This window comes from Salarias fasciatus, chromosome 11 (genome assembly GCF_902148845.1).
Source record: "Salarias fasciatus chromosome 11, fSalaFa1.1, whole genome shotgun sequence".
NCBI classification, from domain to species: Eukaryota; Metazoa; Chordata; class Actinopteri; order Blenniiformes; family Blenniidae; genus Salarias; species Salarias fasciatus.
Genome location: NC_043755.1, coordinates 34,524,744 through 34,543,522, shown reverse-complemented (window position 1 = coordinate 34,543,522; position 18,779 = coordinate 34,524,744). Strand labels below are relative to the sequence as shown.

At 48.3% G+C, this 18,779-nt stretch overlaps 1 protein-coding gene across 2 annotated transcripts; it reads left to right on the top strand.

The window, feature by feature from the left end:
* Window positions 1–6,852: 6,852 nt before the first annotated feature.
* Window positions 6,853–16,994, top strand: LOC115397370 (sodium channel subunit beta-1). 2 transcript variants are annotated; one of them, XM_030103635.1, is made up of 6 exons: window positions 6,853–7,185; window positions 8,589–8,755; window positions 9,014–9,248; window positions 10,702–10,861; window positions 13,692–13,742; window positions 16,862–16,994. In XM_030103635.1, the coding sequence occupies exons 1-6, from the start codon at window positions 7,143–7,145 to the stop codon at window positions 16,866–16,868; spliced, it is 663 nt and encodes a 220-aa protein (XP_029959495.1). In that variant the 5' UTR covers window positions 6,853–7,142; the 3' UTR covers window positions 16,869–16,994. The 2 variants fall into 2 exon arrangements, with proteins under 2 accessions (XP_029959495.1, XP_029959497.1); XM_030103637.1 differs by lacking the exon at window positions 16,862–16,994 and adding an exon at window positions 15,692–15,816.
* Window positions 16,995–18,779: the final 1,785 nt, after the last annotated feature.

Below are 18,779 nucleotides of genomic sequence, written 5' to 3'. Positions count from 1 at the left end.
TGGAGAGTCCAGAACCCGGCAGACCCATGCCATGCCATCCACACCAGCAGGCTCTTCAGCTTCTGGCACTGCAGCTCCTCAAGCACCCACCACCCCATCTCCCAGAAAAAGGGCTAGAAAAAGCAATAATGCAGTTCTTGATTTCTTCAAACAAGAATCTGCAGGAGCAGACAAGGCCTGAGGAAACTGAGGCCGAAACAGAGATTCCTCAGCTCGTTTGAAAAGCTGGTGGAAAAAATGCCTGAGCAGTGAGATTGTGGCGTTTCCCTGTAAAGGGATCATGTGCAATAAGTTTTTTCCAGTTTGTTTTTTACCAGTTTACTTGAAATACTGTTCTGTATTTGTTATATTTTCCAATATATTATTTTTATGCTAAAGTCAAATGTAAGTTCATGTTTCTGAATACAAATACAAATATTTACATGAATCAAAGTGCTTGGTTGTTGTTTCGTTGACCAAACATGCCAATTAATACAGAATGTCACATCATTAAAAAGCAAACTACCAACATATTGTACAAAATATATAATAAACTGTGGTAGAAATCTGAACTACAGCAACAATATACAACATGCACATAACAACAGTCAAGTATGTGCTTGAACTGAACTATTTACAAGTTTTGCCTTTTTTTTTCCTTTTTCTTTTCAGCGTGGAGCTTGTGCATTATCACATCTGAAGAGCGAGTGTGTCCCTTGTGGCATTCCCTGGTGTTTCATTGGGTCAGGGAGTTCTTGTAATGGCAGTTGTGGGACCATGTTGTCCCCTGCCACATCCTCATCAGGTTCCAAGATGTCTCCGTTATCCAAGCAGACATTATGCAGAAAGGCACAGGATGCTGTTACTTGGGGTGCAAACGAGGGCCTGACTTCCAGGGCCTTGAAAAGTGTGGACCTCCACTGAGTTTTTCTAATGCCAAAGGCTCTTTCTATAATCGAATGGTGGTAGCTGAAGCTCTGTTGCACTCTGCCATTCACCGGTTCCCTGTAGGGAGTGATGAGACAAATAGGGGTTTCCAAACACGGGTATCCTCCATCACCCAAAATGAAGTACCCACTTGGAGGATACCTTCTTGCAGTGTAAAAAGTGCTGCTCTTCAAAATGCGAGTGTCATGAACAGACTCTGGGTAGCCCACAAAAATATCAAGGAACTTTCCTGAGGAGTCACAAATTGCTTGCATGTTTATCGAATAGAAACCTTTGTAATTTAAATAGTCCAGTCTATGGAGTGATGGGGGCTTAATCCCAATGTGACAACCATCAATTGCACCTAAAGCTTTATTGAGGATGGGTGTCCCAGAAAGTTGACCAAACCCACGACCCACAGTTTCCAGATTTGCAGGGCTTGGAAAGTATTTTGCTCTGTTTAAACTGTCCCAAATAAACTGTGCTACCTTGTGCACAATTCCATGGACGGTGGACCTGGGAACATTAAAAACTCGTGACACCACACGGTAGGACAGCCCATGGGCAAGCCAGTAAACATATATCAGGACTTCCAGCTCGTGGCCCAGCCATGGTCCTGCTCTCTCCTCAGCAGACTCTGCAGGCCACGCATGGCCTTCCGACTCAGTCTGAAGTCCTGGATGAGTTCCAACTCCACGTCAAACCACAAGCAAAATGGGCACATTCCTGTCCAACCTACAGTAGGTTAATGGACGGCCTCTCTGGAACACAATAAGAAACGAACACGCATTTAGACGTGAACATAAGGACAGGAGAGAAAAAAAGACTGCTTTTACAGTTATTTATGTGTAATCATCCCGGGAAACACATCAGTTGTCTTTTTAAAGGTGCTATCCTTGATTTTACAATGAAGGGGCGGTCACTCAGAAATAAAAATTGTTATTTCTGGTCCTAACTGATTCCAAATGTTCCTAATGCCTTTATAGCATCCAAATTCTTCATCGGAGTCAGTTTAACAACTTGTTTCAAAACTTTTGGGGAGGAACACTGTCAAAATACTGTGAAAAACAACACCAACTAGCCTCCAGGTTACAAACAAAAGACTTTAAAGAACGTATTTTGGAAGCAAATATCTGCTTTGGGAATACACTGAAGGACAAACCTTTTTTTTTTTTTCAAAACAATGAAGACAAAAAATCAAGCATAGCTCCTTTAGGAATAACATTACTTAAAAACAATGGGGTTTGGGGGCTACAGGGAACGTTTGGTAAAGCTAACGTGTAAGCTTAAGGTACGAAGAGGTCTGTTCTTTTGTTTATTTTGTCATCGTGTCACTCTTGAATGACCCAAACGCTCTGCCATGCGTGACAAAGTAACAACACCATGCTAATAAGTACGTTGTCATTTTCCAAAACAAACAGATAACAGTACGCTAAAGTAGGCAGTACCTTAAGGTGCTAACGCTGCTAACGCTATCATTAATGAGTTGACACACCTTTAACAGATTGATCAGAGCAATATAGCGGCGAAGCCGTCTTCGTTTTTGCACATTTCTTCTCCGTTGGTTGGCCACGCGAAGACAGGTCATCAGCGCCCATGCAATTGGTAAAATAATCGCTGCAGTCGGCATTTCCAGACTTGTAAAAACTCTCCAACGCGCTGCTGATTGTGACTCACGTTGTTATACGCGTGACGTAGGTCAATACGTCACTGGGGTGTACAGGCATGTGCATTACCGCCATCTACTGGACTGGGGTGATATTTTGCAACTAGTGGTGTCCCATTTCTTAGGGGAAAATCCTCACTTGCACTTCCCTCACTGGAGGGAACCACTGGAGGGAACCACTGGAGGGAACCACTGGAGGGAAACACTGGAGGGAACCACTGGAGGGAAACACTGGAGGGAAACACTGGAGGGAACCACTGGAGGGAAACACTGGAGGGAAACACTGGAGGGAACCACTGGAGGGAAACACTGGAGGGAACCACTGGAGTGAAACACTGGAGGGAACCACTGGAGGGAACCACTGGAGGGAAACACTGGAGTGTTCTCAGCGCCAAGAGAGAGAAATGGGACAGGGCCAAGTATCTCAGAGTCTTATTCTCGGGTGGAGGAAGGATGGAGGAGAGGCCAACAGGAGGGTGGAGGAGGCCAACAGGAGGGTGGAGCAGCAGCTGCAGTGACGTTGTGGTGAAGCTCTGGATTCATCGTCAGTCTACGTTCTCCCCTCACCTCTGGTCCTGAGTCTGGGTCAGGACCCTCTGTGGGGGGGCTGGACGCTGCCTTAGAGACAGGGGGAGGAGCTATGTCACCAGGGGGAGGGGCTACATCACCAGGGGAGGGGCTCAGTGGAGCAGCTACTCCTCCACATCCAGAAGAGCAGCTGAGGACGCCTCTCTGAGGAGGAGCTCCCGACATAGGGTTGCAAAATTCCAGGAATTTTCAAAGTTAACAAATTTTTTAGTTTGCTGACAAGCGTTTGCTTGTCAGCAGAGAAAAGTGGAGACTGGCTTTCAGAATCAGTGCCTCCATCCTGTCTGCTGGAGTGTGAGCAGTTATTTTGGAAAACGGAGGGAAGAAAGTGTCCGTTTATGAAAAGACTGCATCATGAATTACTCTGCTTTCTCAGCTGTAGGATTACGAGGTTAAGACAGACACTAAATAACTAGCTTGCAAATTTGCATTTATCAGGAGGCGATAAAAGAGTTAAAAAGCTGCCGAATCCTGCCTGGACTGTCCAGACCACGGGGGGAAGCAGCTGCAGGATGTTTGCTGTGGGACCTGGAACACTGATCACGTCAGGTTGGCAGCGAACTTGGTTAGCCAGCCGAATAACAGCATTAGTTAGCTTGATGGAAAGAAAACGAGAAACACGACTTACCTCAACATGCCTGCGCATAGGAGCCAGGGTGCACTGTGTTTGTTGTATCTGTGTCCTGGACCTCTCCACGGTCGTCCACCACCACGCCTTCGCCTGTCTCCATGCTCGCCATGTCTGTCTCTGCTGCACCGAACAACTCTCCCTCCCGATTCAGCACCAGAACGGTTTTCTCTTCTCCGTTTCAGCCTTTTTTCCTTTTCTTTTTTACTCAGTAACGTTTGTGATGTAAAATGTACCGGAGTACGTTACTTAAAAGAAACTGTACTTAAGTAAAAGTAAAATTACACTTTTTAAAAAGTACTTGAAAAAGTATAAGTACACAAAAAAGCTACTCAATTACAGGAACGTGAGTAAAGTAATTCGTTACTTTCCACCCCTGGTTATCTCATTTGTGAGTTTTTGAGTTTATAATAACTGTATAATAAAAAGTTGTTTCATGAGTGACCTTACTGTCTTCAGCATTTTTTTTTTTTTTTCACAAAATGATCTTTGAAAGAAAGGGGTCGTGTTATAATCGGAGTCGTCTTATATTCGGGCCAAGACGGTAGGTGCTAAATGAAAGCTATTTTTCATTTCAGTGACCATTTAAGAGGCTAGCTAGTTATGGTGGTAGCTAGCTCAGATTGGATGCTGTTTCTTCTGCAGATTGGGTGGGGGAGGGGAGGGGGGGGGGGGGTATTTACTCAACATTCATGTTTTGGTTGTTCATTAAAATAACTGTTACAAGAATGAAAACTAAAGTTCTACTGAAATAAATCTGTTGAAATGTCATGTTTTTGTATTATTTTGCATGGTTTATTATTCTGCTCATGACAAAACATATTTACATTTATGTTTGGATATGATACAGTTTGTTTAAATTGACCCCAATTTCTAGTTAATTCCCATAAATTCCCAATAATTCCCATAAATTCCTATAATTCCCATAATTCTCATGGAACGTTTCTAATTTGGAATATTTCCAAAATTCCCCAGCTTAACTTCCCATGGAACGTTTTTGGAAATTTACGGGAAATGTACCAGAAATTTTCCGCCCCTTTGCAACCCTGTCTGGACATGTCCCACCGGGAGGTCGACCTGGGGAAGATCAGGACACACTGGAAGGACGATGTCTCTCAGCTGGCCTGGGATCCTCCAGGAAGAGTCTGGGACAGGAAGTCTGGGACATGAGGTCTGGGGACAGGAGGTCTGGGACATGAGGTCTGGGGACATGAGGTCTGGGGACAGGAGGTCTGGGACATGAGGTCTGGGGACAGGAGGTCTGGGACATGAGGTCTGGGGACATGAGGTCTGGGGACAGGAGGTCTGGGACATGAGGTCTGGGGACAGGAGGTCTGGAAGTCCCTGCTGAGACTGCTGTCCCTGCGACCTGGTCCTAGGTGTGAGAAGATGGACGGATGGAAAAAAGAGGAATTCTCAAACGGTGGTTTGTTCTTGAACGACGCTTCAGCTCAATAAAATAAAGAAGTTCATTAAATGCAGCCGATTTATTCAGAGCAGCGGGACTCCGTCCGTCTGCTGCCAGACAATCAGCTTTTAAAGTTTTTGCTTCATTTAATGAGATGAAAATTTTACTTTTGAAACTTTGAGCTTGAAAAGTGAAAAACTTTGTGAAAAATAAATGACAAAATATCAAATTCAATGTTTGTCTTTTAAAAATATAAACCTGAATATTCCAGTTTATTCAGGTTAGTTTCATCTTAAAACTATAATTCAATTTAATTTATTTTTGTTAAACAGCCATGAACACTTTCTGTCTGTTTATCTTTGTTTCTCTCTGTGTGTTTGACTTTCTGTGTTTGTGTTTCTGTGTGTGTGTGTGTGTGTGTGTGTGTGTGTGTGCGTGTGTGTGTGTGTGTGTTCTCGTTAGTTCTCTAAATATTTGTCCTCTCTCTCTCTCTCCAGAACCGACCTGTCTCTCCATCATGTCGGCGCCGGTCGAGGCCTTCACTCCATCCAGTCCTCATCCTTCACTCCATCCACTGAGAAAACTGATCCAGCAGAAACTTCCAGAAAGTGTCGTTTTCAGCCGTTCACACGACGACGGACCATTTTCAATTCAATTCAGCTTTATTTATAAAGAGCCAATTACAACACAGCCATTAAAGAGCCTTTACAGAGAAAACCAGCAGATCAGCAAGAGACAGAACCCTGCAGAACCAGGCTCAGGAGAACCCTGCAGAACCAGGCTCAGAGGAGAACCCTGCAGAACCAGGCTCAGAGGAGAACCCTGCAGAACCAGGCTCAGGAGAACCCTGCAGAACCAGGCTCAGGAGAACCCTGCAGAACCAGGCTCAGAGGAGAACCCTGCAGAACCAGGCTCAGGAGAACCCTGCAGAACCAGGCTCAGGAGAACCCTGCAGAACCAGGCTCAGAGGAGAACCCTGCAGAACCAGGCTCAGGAGAACCCTGCAGAACCAGGCTCAGGAGAACCCTGCAGAACCAGGCTCAGAGGAGAACCCTGCAGAACCAGGCCCAGAGGAGAACCCTGCAGACCCAGGCTCAGGAGAACCCTGCAGAACCAGGCTCAGGAGAACCCTGCAGAACCAGGCCCAGAGGAGAACCCTGCAGACCCAGGCTCAGGAGAACCCTGCAGAACCAGGCCCAGAGGAGGCAGCTTCCTGCTGTTTCTGGTTGCGGTGAGGGGACAGAAGGAGGACATAGGACAGACAGGTTCTTGTCTCTACAGATCATCAGTGACTCGTTTCAAAAAGTTACGTCTTCAGACTCCGACATAAAAGACTCTTCACTTCACAACCAGGAGCTCTGACGGGACGGGGGGACACGTCCATGTCCTTCTCCACCCAACGGAGGACATGTCCATGTCCCTCTGCGCCTGTGTGCGGTGGTGTCAGACAGAGGACATTTCCCTGCTGTCTCCACCTGTGGGCTTGTCCTCCGCCCGCTCTGCTCTCGCCTCATTTGTTTAAACAAATGATTTCAGGACTCGTTCTGCGACGGTGAACTCTAGAACGTCCCCTGAGGCCGAGTCCGTCCTGAAGGGGACAACTGGTGTCTCCATGTCTCTGTGTCTCTAGTGTCTCGAGTGTCCCTGGTGTCTCGGGTGTCTATCTCTGGTTTCTCTGGTGTCTGTCTCCGGTGTCTGTCCCTGGTGTCTCTGGTGTCTGTCCCTGATGTCTCTGGTGTCCCCTCTCCCAGATCGGTCCTCGTCTTCTCGGGTTTCCTGTCGGATTCCCAGACTCTAAATTTATCCTCCTCGGACTCCGAGAGACTCCGGCTCGTCTTAAAGGAACAGTTCCGGTTCAGCGGGACGTTGTGGACAAGCTGGACTCTGGATTAACAGGACGGTTCTGGCCTCGGTTCTCCTGGCCTGAAGGTTCTCCGGCAGCCGTCATGGTTCCCCGCCTCTCTCTGGTCGTCGTCTTCAGCCTTCTGGGTGAGTCTAGAGAACCTGAGCTCTGATCAGCCGGAGACAGCGAGACGTCCAACTGACAGACAGCAGACAGAGAGGACACCGGAAACCTGAGGACAACCGCCGATCAGGCAGTGACACACCCGCTGATTCAAAACAAACAACAAATGATTCAAAACAACAAATGATTCAAGAGACACAACAAGGAACACAAACAATAAAACACAAGCAGACACAAAAATGCAGAAAGGGACACAAAACAGACAAAAAAAAAGACAAAAAGACAAAACAGAAAAAACAAAGCAGAAACACAAACAAACATGAAAACAAAGTCAGTTCACACAAACAAAAAGAAACAAAAACTAATCAGACAAAATAACGAGGTTTTTAAAGCTGATTGATTCATCAGGTCTGGTTTTAGAGATGATTGATTGGTCAGGTCTGGTGTTTGGAGATGATTGATTCATCAGGTCTGGTTTTAGAGCTGATTGATTGGTCAGGTCTGGTGTTTGGAGATGATTGATTCATCAGTTCTGGTTTTAGAGCTGATTGATTGGTCAGGTCTGGTGTTTGGAGATGATTGATTCATCAGGTCTGGTTTTAGAGCTGATTGATTGGTCAGGTCTGGTGTTTGGAGATGATTGATTCATCAGGTCTGGTTTTAGAGCTGATTGATTGGTCAGGTCTGGTGTTTGGAGATGACTGATTCATCAGGTCTGGTTTTAGAGCTGATTGATTCATCAGGTCTGGTTTTAGAGCTGATTGATTGGTCAGGTCTGGTTTTAGAGCTGATTGATTCATCAGGTCTGGTTTTAGAGCTGATTGATTCATCAGGTCTGGTTTTAGAGCTGATTGATTGGTCAGGTCTGGTTTTAGAGCTGATTGATTCATCAGGTCTGGTTTTAGAGCTGATTGATTCACCAGGTCTGGTTTTAGAGCGGATTGATTGGTCAGGTCTGGTTTTAGAGCTGATTGATTGGTCAGGTCTGGTTTTAGAGCGGATTGATTGGTCAGGTCTGGTTTTAGAGCTGATTGATTCATCAGGTCTGGTTTTAGAGCTGATTGATTCATCAGGTCTGGTTTTAGAGCTGATTGATTGGTTAGGTCTGGTTTTAGAGCTGATTGATTGGTCAGGTCTGGTTTTAGAGCTGATTGATTGGTCAGGTCTGGTTTTAGAGCGGATTGATTGGTCAGGTCTGGTTTTAGAGCTGATTGATTCATCAGGTCTGGTTTTAGAGCTGATTGATTCATCAGGTCTGGTTTTAGAGCTGATTGATTGGTCAGGTCTGGTTTTAGAGCTGATTGATTCATCAGGTCTGGTTTTAGAGCTGATTGATTGGTCAGGTCTGGTTTTAGAGCTGATTGATTGGTCAGGTCTGGTGCTCGGAGCTGATTGGTCTCTCTGTGCTCCGCCTCCTGCCCTGCAGTGTGCGGCTGTCATGGCGGCTGTGCGGAGGTGGAGTCTCTGACAGAGGCGGAGCTTGGGCGGGGCTTCCTGCTGGGCTGCATCTCCTGTAAGAGCCGGGAGGAGGTCTCGGCTCGGTCCACGGTGGACTGGCACTTCAGGGCGCCGGGACAGGACCGCTTCGTCCACGTGAGTCCTCCGGCCGTCCAGCTGTTTCCGGGCAACGCTTCACCTGAACCGGCTCCGTCCCGGGAGAGCTTCATGTTCACGCTCAGGGCGGCGTTCTTCAAGCGGCACCTGCAAGAACACCGGCGCCGCCGGGGGCTGTTTCTTCCGTTTCCGTGGAAACAGGCATCGTTTCCAGAACGCTGCCCCGTGAACCTGAAACTTTCCTGCCGGTTCCGCCCGTACGGACGTCTCACCGTTCTCCATCCTCTCCTCCATCAGATCTTCCACTACGACCACCCCACGGCGGACGTCCTCCACCCGGACTTCGGCGGCCGGCTGGAGTGGCGCGGCACGCCGGGCCGGGACGTCCAGGTCGGCGCCGTCTTCCTGCACAACGTGACGAAGGACGACTCCGGGACGTACCGCTGCACCTTCCAGCGCACCCTGCTGCTGCCGCAGGGACACCAGCACGTCCGGGTGGAGAAGGAGGTGGAGCTCAGCGTGGTGGCAGTAGGTGAGGTGGAGGTGGTGTAGGGGGGTGGAGGTGGTGTAGGGGGGTGGAGGTGGTGTAGGGAGGTGGAGGTGGTGTAGGGAGGTGGTGTAGGGAGGTGGAGGTGGTGTAGCGAGGTGGAGGTGGTGTAGAGGGGTGGAGGTGGTGTAGGGAGGTGGAGGTGGTGTAGGGAGGTGGAGGTGGTGTAGGGAGGTGGTGTAGGGAGGTGGAGGTGGTGTAGGGGGGTGGTGTAGCGAGGTGGAGGTGGTGTAGGGAGGTGGAGGTGGTGTAGGGAGGTGGTGTAGGGGGGTGGAGGTGGTGTAGGGGGGTGGTGTAGGGGGGTGGAGGTGGTGTAGGGGGGTGGAGGTGGTGTAGGGAGGTGGTGTAGGGGGGTGGAGGTGGTGTAGGGGGGTGGTGTAGGGGGGTGGAGGTGGTGTAGGGAGGTGGTGTAGGGGGGTGGAGGTGGTGTAGGGAGGTGGTGTAGGGGGGTGGAGGTGGTGTAGGGGGGTGGTGTAGGGGGGTGGAGGTGGTGTAGGGGGGTGGAGGTGGTGTCGGGGTGGTGTAGGGGGGTGGAGGTGGTGTAGGGGGTGGAGGCCTCAGCAGGGTTTCCGGTACCGTTTCTCTGTGTTTCCTGACATTTGAGTTTTCGTCTCCGTCGCCGTGGAAACAGCCTGCTGTCTGTTTACACGTCTGTGTTTCATCTCTGACTGGCTGCCGACGCGGATCCAGCAGGGTTCCCAGAGAACCTGCGGTCTCGCCCTGGAGGACACGCCCACTGCCACGCTATAGGCTGATTGAGCCGCCGTGTGGGAGGCTGGTCAGCAAAGGGGCGGGGCTGGTCCACGATGGCAATCAGTGATTGGCTGTGAGGTTCTTCAGGACGATGAAAGATGGGAACAGGAAGACAAAGAACTCGGTGAGCGAAGAGAACAGGTGCTGTTCACACCTGGAACAGGAGCTGAATGAGTGGAACCCAGCTGGAAGCGGTTCTCTGACTGGAAGCGGTTCTCCGGCTGGAAGCGGTTCTCCGGCTGGAAGCGGTTCTCCGGCTGGAAGCGGTTCTCCGACTGGAAGCGGTTCTCTGGCTGGAAGCGGTTCTCTGGCCATATCCGACCGAGGAACCCGGTACAGACCAGAACGTCTCCTTTCCGGCCGTCACTGTTTGGGAGCTGCTGCTGCTTTGGTCAGATCAGTTGACCAATCACAGCGCTCCATTCCGGTGGGATCTGGTGGTGTTCCTGGTTTATGGGCGTCTCCGTGTGGATCCCGGTCCGTCTGAGCTGAGCGGGACGGAATCTGACGTCAAACACAAGACGTCGGTGTTTCCTCACGTGTCTTTGGCACAGCTTGACAAATGGAGCGTGTGGAGCAGGAGACGCCTAGTGGCCGTCAGCAGAACTGCAGCTCTACCCAGCCCACCTCTGCCGCCCTGACTCCTGACTCCGCCGGCGCTCTGCTCTGCTCTGTTTCCCCTCAGCCAATCGGGAGCTGACGGCGGTGGTCTCCGAGATCATGATGTACGTGCTGATCGTCTTCCTGCAGCTGTGGCTCGTCGGCGTCCTGGTCTACTGCTACAGGAAGACCTGGGACGAGCACGAGGCCCGGGAGGCGCGCAAGGCCCTGAGGGCTCAGGCAGCGTGAGTCCAGAACCCTGAAGAAGAACCAGCCTTTCAAACTTCCAGACGTTTTCCCACAGAGAAATAGATTAAAGCTGGTGTCCAGAGTTTTGAAAGAATGAGTTTTTATAATGCAACATCTCGAGGCTCCGCCCTCCCTCTGCTTTAGTGAGTGACCGAGCCACGCCCCTTTAATGGGCTACATGCACAGCTCCATTACTTCCTGAAGTTCAGACAGCACCTTTATTTCCTGTGTTTCATGATAGGATTAACTGATTAATCCAGGTGTGTCTGACCTCAGTAAATGGCCAGACACAGGTCAGGTGCTGTCTGAACTTCAGGAAGTAATGGAGCTGTGCATATAGCCCATTGTGCACGCTCATGAAAATGAGTGCCACCGAGTCTGCAGCATCCGACACGTTTAGCTGTTTACGGTGGATTTCAGCAGACAGTGGATATATCCGAGCTAAGCGGGGCGGCTGCTGCACAGCTAACTCACCCAGTGGCGGCGCCAGAGTATTTTTTCTGGCGGGGCTGAGGCGGGGCTGACCCAAATTGTGGCAGGGCTCCAAAAAATGCCAGAACTTCAATGTGAATGTATATTTAAAGTAAAACAACACCCCGGCTCGATCTAGATGCGGTGAGAACACGGTCGCTCCCCGGGTCCAGCCAACTTTCCTCGTTTGCCGCACTTTTGTAAGTGTGAGGCTGCCGTAGCGCACGACACGAACTGTTACTCTGACCACGCACATCCAGCACGGCGGAGAGGAGAGCCGCTCTTCCTTCTGAAAGTCAGCGATTTGTCCGGCCTGCAGAAAAATCACGTACAACAGAACAATCGTTCTGTCTGCGTTCCGTCTCCGGTCCGGAATCACCGCAGCACCGCCTGCAGTGCCTCTGCAGGCCGATGGAGGAGGTTGCCAGATCTGTAGCTTTCCCCCGTAACCATTATGAAACCTGTTTAACTCAATAGAAAGCAGCCAAACCGCCGTGTCGGTTGGAAATACATGTTAAAACTGTATTTGTATAAAAAAAAAAAAAAACACGTCATAAACACATAATCAAACTTAAATTACATGTTTTGCCGGTGCACCGTTTCTCCCGCTGGGCCTTCTTCAGGCGCTGAAAACACGCAAAACAAAGAACATTTCCCTTCAACACACACTCTGGATTAATAAAGGTGATGATGAGGCACAATTCAGCCTGACTGAATTCATCCTGCCTGCTCTGTCTGAGAGTCGGAGATATGAGGAAGTGTGAGGAAGTGAGCGCTCATATGAAACTTCCATTTTTCACCTGTTTCTGACTTGGTTGATGACACATGAAGACGGAACCGTGTCAGATTACCTGCTGGTTTCCTGTGATGCTGCTGATTATTCATGTCTAATTGAATAAACAGAAACTCGTTCTTGAGGACTTATTTCTTATTTATGTAACACACATTTTGAAAGGCCTTGGCAGACTTCAAATGAGCCATTTTAATCGCGATTAATTCCAGGATTATAATTACTCGCGATTAAGGAATTTAATCGTTGCCCAGCTCTAATATATCCAATGTCCCAAAAATTGTGTGCAACATTTTTTTTTTGGTGTGCACGCATGGGGTGGGGGCCCGATTAATTTTTTTGCTTGGAGCCCCCAAGGACCCTTGCCCCACCACTGGCTCCGGTCAGAGAGCTGTATTCCACAGAACAGCCAAGAATCTCAACACAGCTCCAAAAAATTAAGAATGCAGGCAGCAAGAGGCAAACCACATGCAGCAGTCAGGAAAATAACATACAATATTAAACTCACCAGGCTGATTTTCACAAAAGTACAATCCTCCGGTTTTTCTGACTGGAGGCAAAAACCACAGGACTCAGGTCCGCTCTCCGTCCAGAGTCTCACTCCACCACTCTTCTGCACGTTTGTCTGGTAATGTCGCTGTGACTGACTCTGATGAGTCTGTTGTGGATGGAAGCTGAAGAGCGGAGACTGGAGCTGGTCACACATGAATTTTGTGACCCGGAAAAGCTCCTGGAAAACCGTGAGAAGCAGAACAAACTGTTCACCAACAGGACGGACCGTCCGGCGGCGTTTAAAACAAACGTCTCCATGTTTTGACCAGCTGACTGCCGTTAACTTAACCACGGGTGACTATGAGCCGCCAACACAAACTACAGCCAGGTTAGCTAAGGCGCTCACATGAGTGATGTACTACGTAGCAGGACCCCATTTATCCCAGGACCCCAGAGTGAAGCTCAGCTGTCCTCGCAGATGCCTGTCTGAATGCCCTTACATGCGCCGCCGTGGCGCTGTTGGATTTAAAACTTTTATTTTTTCTTGGTTGGCTTTTGGTAGGGCTGATACAATCCTTGGTGGGGCTTTAGCCCAACCAAGCCCCACCCTGACGCCGCCTATGAACTCACCTCTGCTGGGCGAGCGGCCGTGCTCTCTGGCTGCGCCATACGTTGATTGACAGCATGACAAAGCGGAAGCTCGAAATCTATTGGCTGAAGCTGACCGGCGCTTTTTCGGATAACATGGGGGTCTACGAGACGAAGGTGGAGCTCATAAATAAATTTTTATATTGCTTTATGCTAATATTATATTGCAGTATCGAACCAGACTGACACATTGAAGCTCTGTTAAAAAATGATACATACGTTGGAAACGAACGGAAACTCCGGACACCAGCTTTAAAGAGCAGAAGCTGCTGGGATTCAGAAGAGAAAATGTCTCAGAATTAGAAAAAAAAAAAAAATGATAAAAGCCCATTTTTATTATTTGCAATATTCTGCTGCTGAGGCACTCTGGCGCCCCCGTGTGGACGGAGGCGGCCTGACAGACTGACACTGTGCTCTCTGTGCAGACTGATGGAGGTGAAGGACAGCTGTGACGGCGTGCAGCTGGAGGAGCAGCAGTGAGTCCCGTTCACACATCAGGGTCACGTTCACACATCAGAACATCACATACACGCATCAGAGCGTCACGTTCACACATCAGAGCGTCACGTTCACACATCAGAGCGTCACATACACGCATCAGAGCGTCACGTTCACACATCAGAGCGTCACGTTCACACATCAGAGTGTCACGTTCACACATCAGGGTTACATTTGCATGTCAAAACATCTCATACACACATCACAATTACACATCAGGGTCACATTTACATATCAAGGTTACCTTTACACATTAGAACGTCACGTTCACACATCAGGGTCAAAGTTCACACATCAGGGTCACATTCACACATCTGAACGTCACGTTTATACATTAGAACGTCACATATACACACCAGAACATCACATTCACACATCAGAACGTCACGTTTACACATCAGGGTCACATACACACACCAGAACGTCACATTCACACATCAGAGTCACGTTCACACATCAGAACGTGACATTGAAATATCAGAACATCACATTCATACATCAGAATGTCACATTTACACATCAGAACATCACATTCACACATCAGAACGTCACATTTACACATCAGAACGTCACGTTTACACATCAGGGTCACATTCACACATCAGAACATCACATTTACACATCAGAACGTCATGTTTACACATCAGAACATCACATTCACACATCAGAACATCACATTTACACATCAGAACGTCATGTTTTCACATCAGAACGTCACATTTACACATCAGAACGTCACATACACACATCAGAACGTCACATTCACACATCAGAATGTCACATACACACATCGGAACGTCACATTCACACATCAGAACGTCATGTTTACACATCAGAACGTCACATTCACACATCAGAACGTCACGTTTACACATCACAACGTCACTTTAACACATCAGAACGTCACGTTTACACATCAGAACATCATGTTTACACATTAGAACATCACATACAAACAGCAGAACGTGACACTGAAATATCAGAACATCACATTTACACATCAGAACATCACATTCACACATCAGAACGTCACATTTACACATCAGAACGTCACATTTACACATCAGAACATCACATTCACACATTGGAACGTCACATTTACACATCAGAACGTCACATTCACACATCACAACATCACATTTACACATCAGAACATCATGTTTACACATCAGAACGTCACATACACACATCAGAACGTCACATTCACACATCAAAATGTCATGTTTACACATCAGGGTCACATTCACACATCAGAACGTCACATTTACACATCAGAATATCACATTCACACATCAGAACGTCACATACACACATCAGAACGTCACACTCACACATTAGAACGTCACGTTAACACATCAGAGTCACGTTCACACATCAGAACGTGACATTGAAATATCAGAACATCACATTCACACATCAGAATGTCACAATTACTCATCAGAACGTCACATACACACATCAGAACGTCACATTTACACATCAGAACATCACATTCACACATCAGAACGTCATGTTTACACATCAGGGTCACATTCACACAACAGAACGTCATGTTTACACATCAGAACATCACATTCACACATCAGAATGTCACAATTACTCATCAGAACGTCACATACACACATCAGAACGTCACATTTACACATCAGAACATCACATTCACACATCAGAACGTCATGTTTACACATCAGGGTCACATTCACACAACAGAACGTCATGTTTACACATCAGAACATCACATTCACACATCAGAACATCATGTTTAGATATCAGGGTCACATTCACACAACAGAATGTCACGTTTACACATCAGAACATCACATTCACACATCAGAACGTCATGTTTGCACATCAGGGTCACGTTCACACATGAGAGCATCATGTTCACACATTTTTTTCGTTCTTTCATTTCTCTCGGGTCCGCCAGGTGAGAACATGCTGACCTGCCACAGAGACCCTTCACCAGGACTTTGCTGAAAATGAACACAAGAGAGAGTTTTAGAAGGTGTTTGTGGAGTTTTTGTAAATAGAAACTTAAATAAAAACATTTGATCAAACAGCTTCAGTCTGGAAGTTTGTGAATCTGAGGTCTGCTGACGGGTGAAGGTTCTCTGGAAGAACACGGAGAACAAGAGGAGCTCAAGACAAGAGAGACATGAGGGACCAGGGCACCCCCTTCTGGTCTAACCCCCTTCTGGTCTAACCCCCTTCTGGTCCAACCCCCTTCTGGTCCAACCCCCTTCTGGTCCAACCCCCTGGCAGACAAACCCCATCAGAAGGAGGAGATAACAAGCCAGGTCCAGGTCTAGATCTAGATCTAGGTCCAGGTCCAGGTCTAGGTCTAGGTCTAGGTGCAGGTCTAGGTCTAGGTCCAGGACCGGGTGCAGAAGCTCTGTCTCGGGTTTGGAATCAAAACAGAAGATCTGGAGGAAGCTGAGTCTGAACACTGCCACCCTGTGGACACACACACACACACACACACACACACACCTCCAGGAGGGTGAGGAGATGGGTGGGGAGGGGGGGTGATGAGCATGGTGAGGCTGAACCCTGACCCCTGACCCCTGACCCCTGACCCCTGAGTGAACAGCTCTGGAGGGGGCGGAGCTTCAGGAGAGCCTGGAGTCTGGTTGAACGGAGACTGTTTTATTAAAAGCTGTGAGAGTTTTGAAAATGGAACTTCTGTTTCAAGAAATGAGCCCAAAGCTGGAGGACGACTAGAGGACAGCAGGACTGAGGCAGCTTTGTTCTGCTGCAGCCGCTGCGCACACACACACACACACACACACACACACACACACACACACACACACACACACACACACACACACACACACACACACACCCTAACCATCGTGAATAAACAGCAGACTCTAACCCAGACCCTAGACCTGATCTAAACCAGACCTAACTCGAACCCAGACTCTAAACCTGACCCAGACCCAGACCCTAGACCAGATCCTAGACCAGATCCCAGACCAGATCCTAGACCTGTGTGAAACTGGTTGTGGTTTCAGGACATTTCTCCAGACTGCACCTGACCTTGGCCTGTGTACCCCCCCCCCCCCCCCCCCCCCCCCCCCCCCCCCCATTAAAGGTGTTGACGTGCTGCTGAGCTCCTCCTCCTCCACATGAAGGACGGACGAGGGACGGGGTGGAGGACAGAGTCTCTGCAGGACGGGGTGGAGGACAGAGTCTCTGGCTGCTGCTTCGTGAGGAGGACCGTCTCTGGCAGGTGGGTGTCCTCTGATCAGTCCTCGTTTCCTCGACCCTCCAGAAAAACGCCAGCAAAAATTCTAGATTATGCAAACGAACATGCAGCTGTGGGACATTTTATGCGGTAAGATTGCAGACAGTTGTGAAATATGCGAAAAGACGCCAGATGTAGGTTACCCAAACACACTCTGTTTCTCTCTCTCTCTCTCTCTCTCTCTCTCTCTCACACACACACACACACACACACACCTCCATCACATTCATTTTTCTGTTTATTTATCTAAAGTTGTTGCTCGCCTCAGGCCTCGTCGCCCTCGCTGGGTTGTGGCGGCTGCTGCTCAGTGAAGCTGAGTTGTTTGGAGCGTTTTTTTCCCATCAGCCTCTTGGACGCTAGCCTGGTAAACGAGCCCCGCCCACTCCTCATTCCACTCGGTCGTGAAACGGCCGAGCCAATCAGCGTTGCCATTTTTTGTTTTAAATTTTTTTTTTGGCTAAACCGGAAGTGACGCTATCACTGCGCGTAGCGGAGATTACGGAGATAAACTTTAACCATCGTCTGAAAGCTGCAGTAAGTAAAGTTAGAGCCGAAACACCAAGAATTACAACAATCAAGTAAGAGTCTGGGCCTGGCGAGATTCTGACAGGAAAAGACGTTTTCGCGTTAACCCTGAGAGAAGCTAGAGCTAACGAGCTAAAGCTAACCCTGAGAGAAGCTAGAGCTAACGAGCTAAAGCTAACCCTAAGAGAAGCTAGAGCTAACGAGCTAAAGCTAACCCTGAGAGAAGCTAGAGCTAAAGAGCTAAAGCTAACCCTGAGAGAAGCTAGAGCTAAAGAGCTAAAGCTAACCCTGAGAGAAGCTAGTGCTAAAGAGCTAAAGCTAACCCTGAGAGAAGCTAGCGCTAAAGAGCTAAAGCTAACCCAGAGAGAAGCTAGATCTAAAGGGCTAAAGCTAACCCTGAGAGAAGCTAGATCTAAAGGGCTAAAGCTAACCCTGAGAGAAGCTAGATCTAAAGGGCTAAAGCTAACCCTGAGAGAAGCTAACACTAAAGAGCTAAAGCTAACCCTGAGAGAAGTTCGATCTAAAGGGCTAAAGCTAACCCTGAGAGAAGCTAATGCTAAAGAGCTAAAGCTAACCCTGAGAGAAGCTAGATCTAAAGGGCTAAAGCTAACCCTGAGAGAAGCTGGTGCTAAAGAGCTAAAGCTAACCCTGAGAGAAGCTAGAGCTAACGAGCTAAAGCTAACCCTGAGAGAAGCTAGAGCTAAAGAGCTAAAGCTAACCCTAAGAGAAGCTAGAGCTAACGAGCTAAAGCTAACCCTGAGAGAAGCTAGAGCTAAAGAGCTAAAGCTAACCCTGAGAGAAGCTAGAGCTAAAGAGCTAAAGCTAACCCTGAGAGAAGCTAGTGCTAAAGAGCTAAAGCTAACCCTGAGAGAAGCTAGCGCTAAAGAGCTAAAGCTAACCCAGAGAGAAGCTAGATCTAAAGGGCTAAAGCTAACCCTGAGAGAAGCTAGATCTAAAGGGCTAAAGCTAACCCTGAGAGAAGCTAGATCTAAAGGGCTAAAGCTAACCCTGAGAGAAGCTAACACTAAAGGGCTAAAGCTAACCCTGAGAGAAGCTAATGCTAAAGAGCTAAAGATAACCCTGAGAGAAGCTAACGCATGACGTATTTGTTTTGAAGCTGATTGGCTGGAGAGCCTGTCATTCAGAGGTCTGTCACCCAGACCAAGACCAGACCCAGACCCAGACCAAGACCAGACCTTCTCACCAAGACCAGACCATCCCAAGAGAAAGACCAAGACCA

Bases quoted from the DNA above. Each gene is read 5' to 3' on its own strand.
- LOC115397370 (XM_030103635.1), top strand. From the start codon at position 7,143: ATGGTTCCCCGCCTCTCTCTGGTCGTCGTCTTCAGCCTTCTGG. The intron at 8,756-9,013 runs GTGAGTCCTCCG...CTCCTCCATCAG, and splicing joins GACAGGACCGCTTCGTCCAC to ATCTTCCACTACGACCACCC. The intron at 9,249-10,701 runs GTGAGGTGGAGG...GTTTCCCCTCAG, and splicing joins GCTCAGCGTGGTGGCAGTAG to CCAATCGGGAGCTGACGGCG.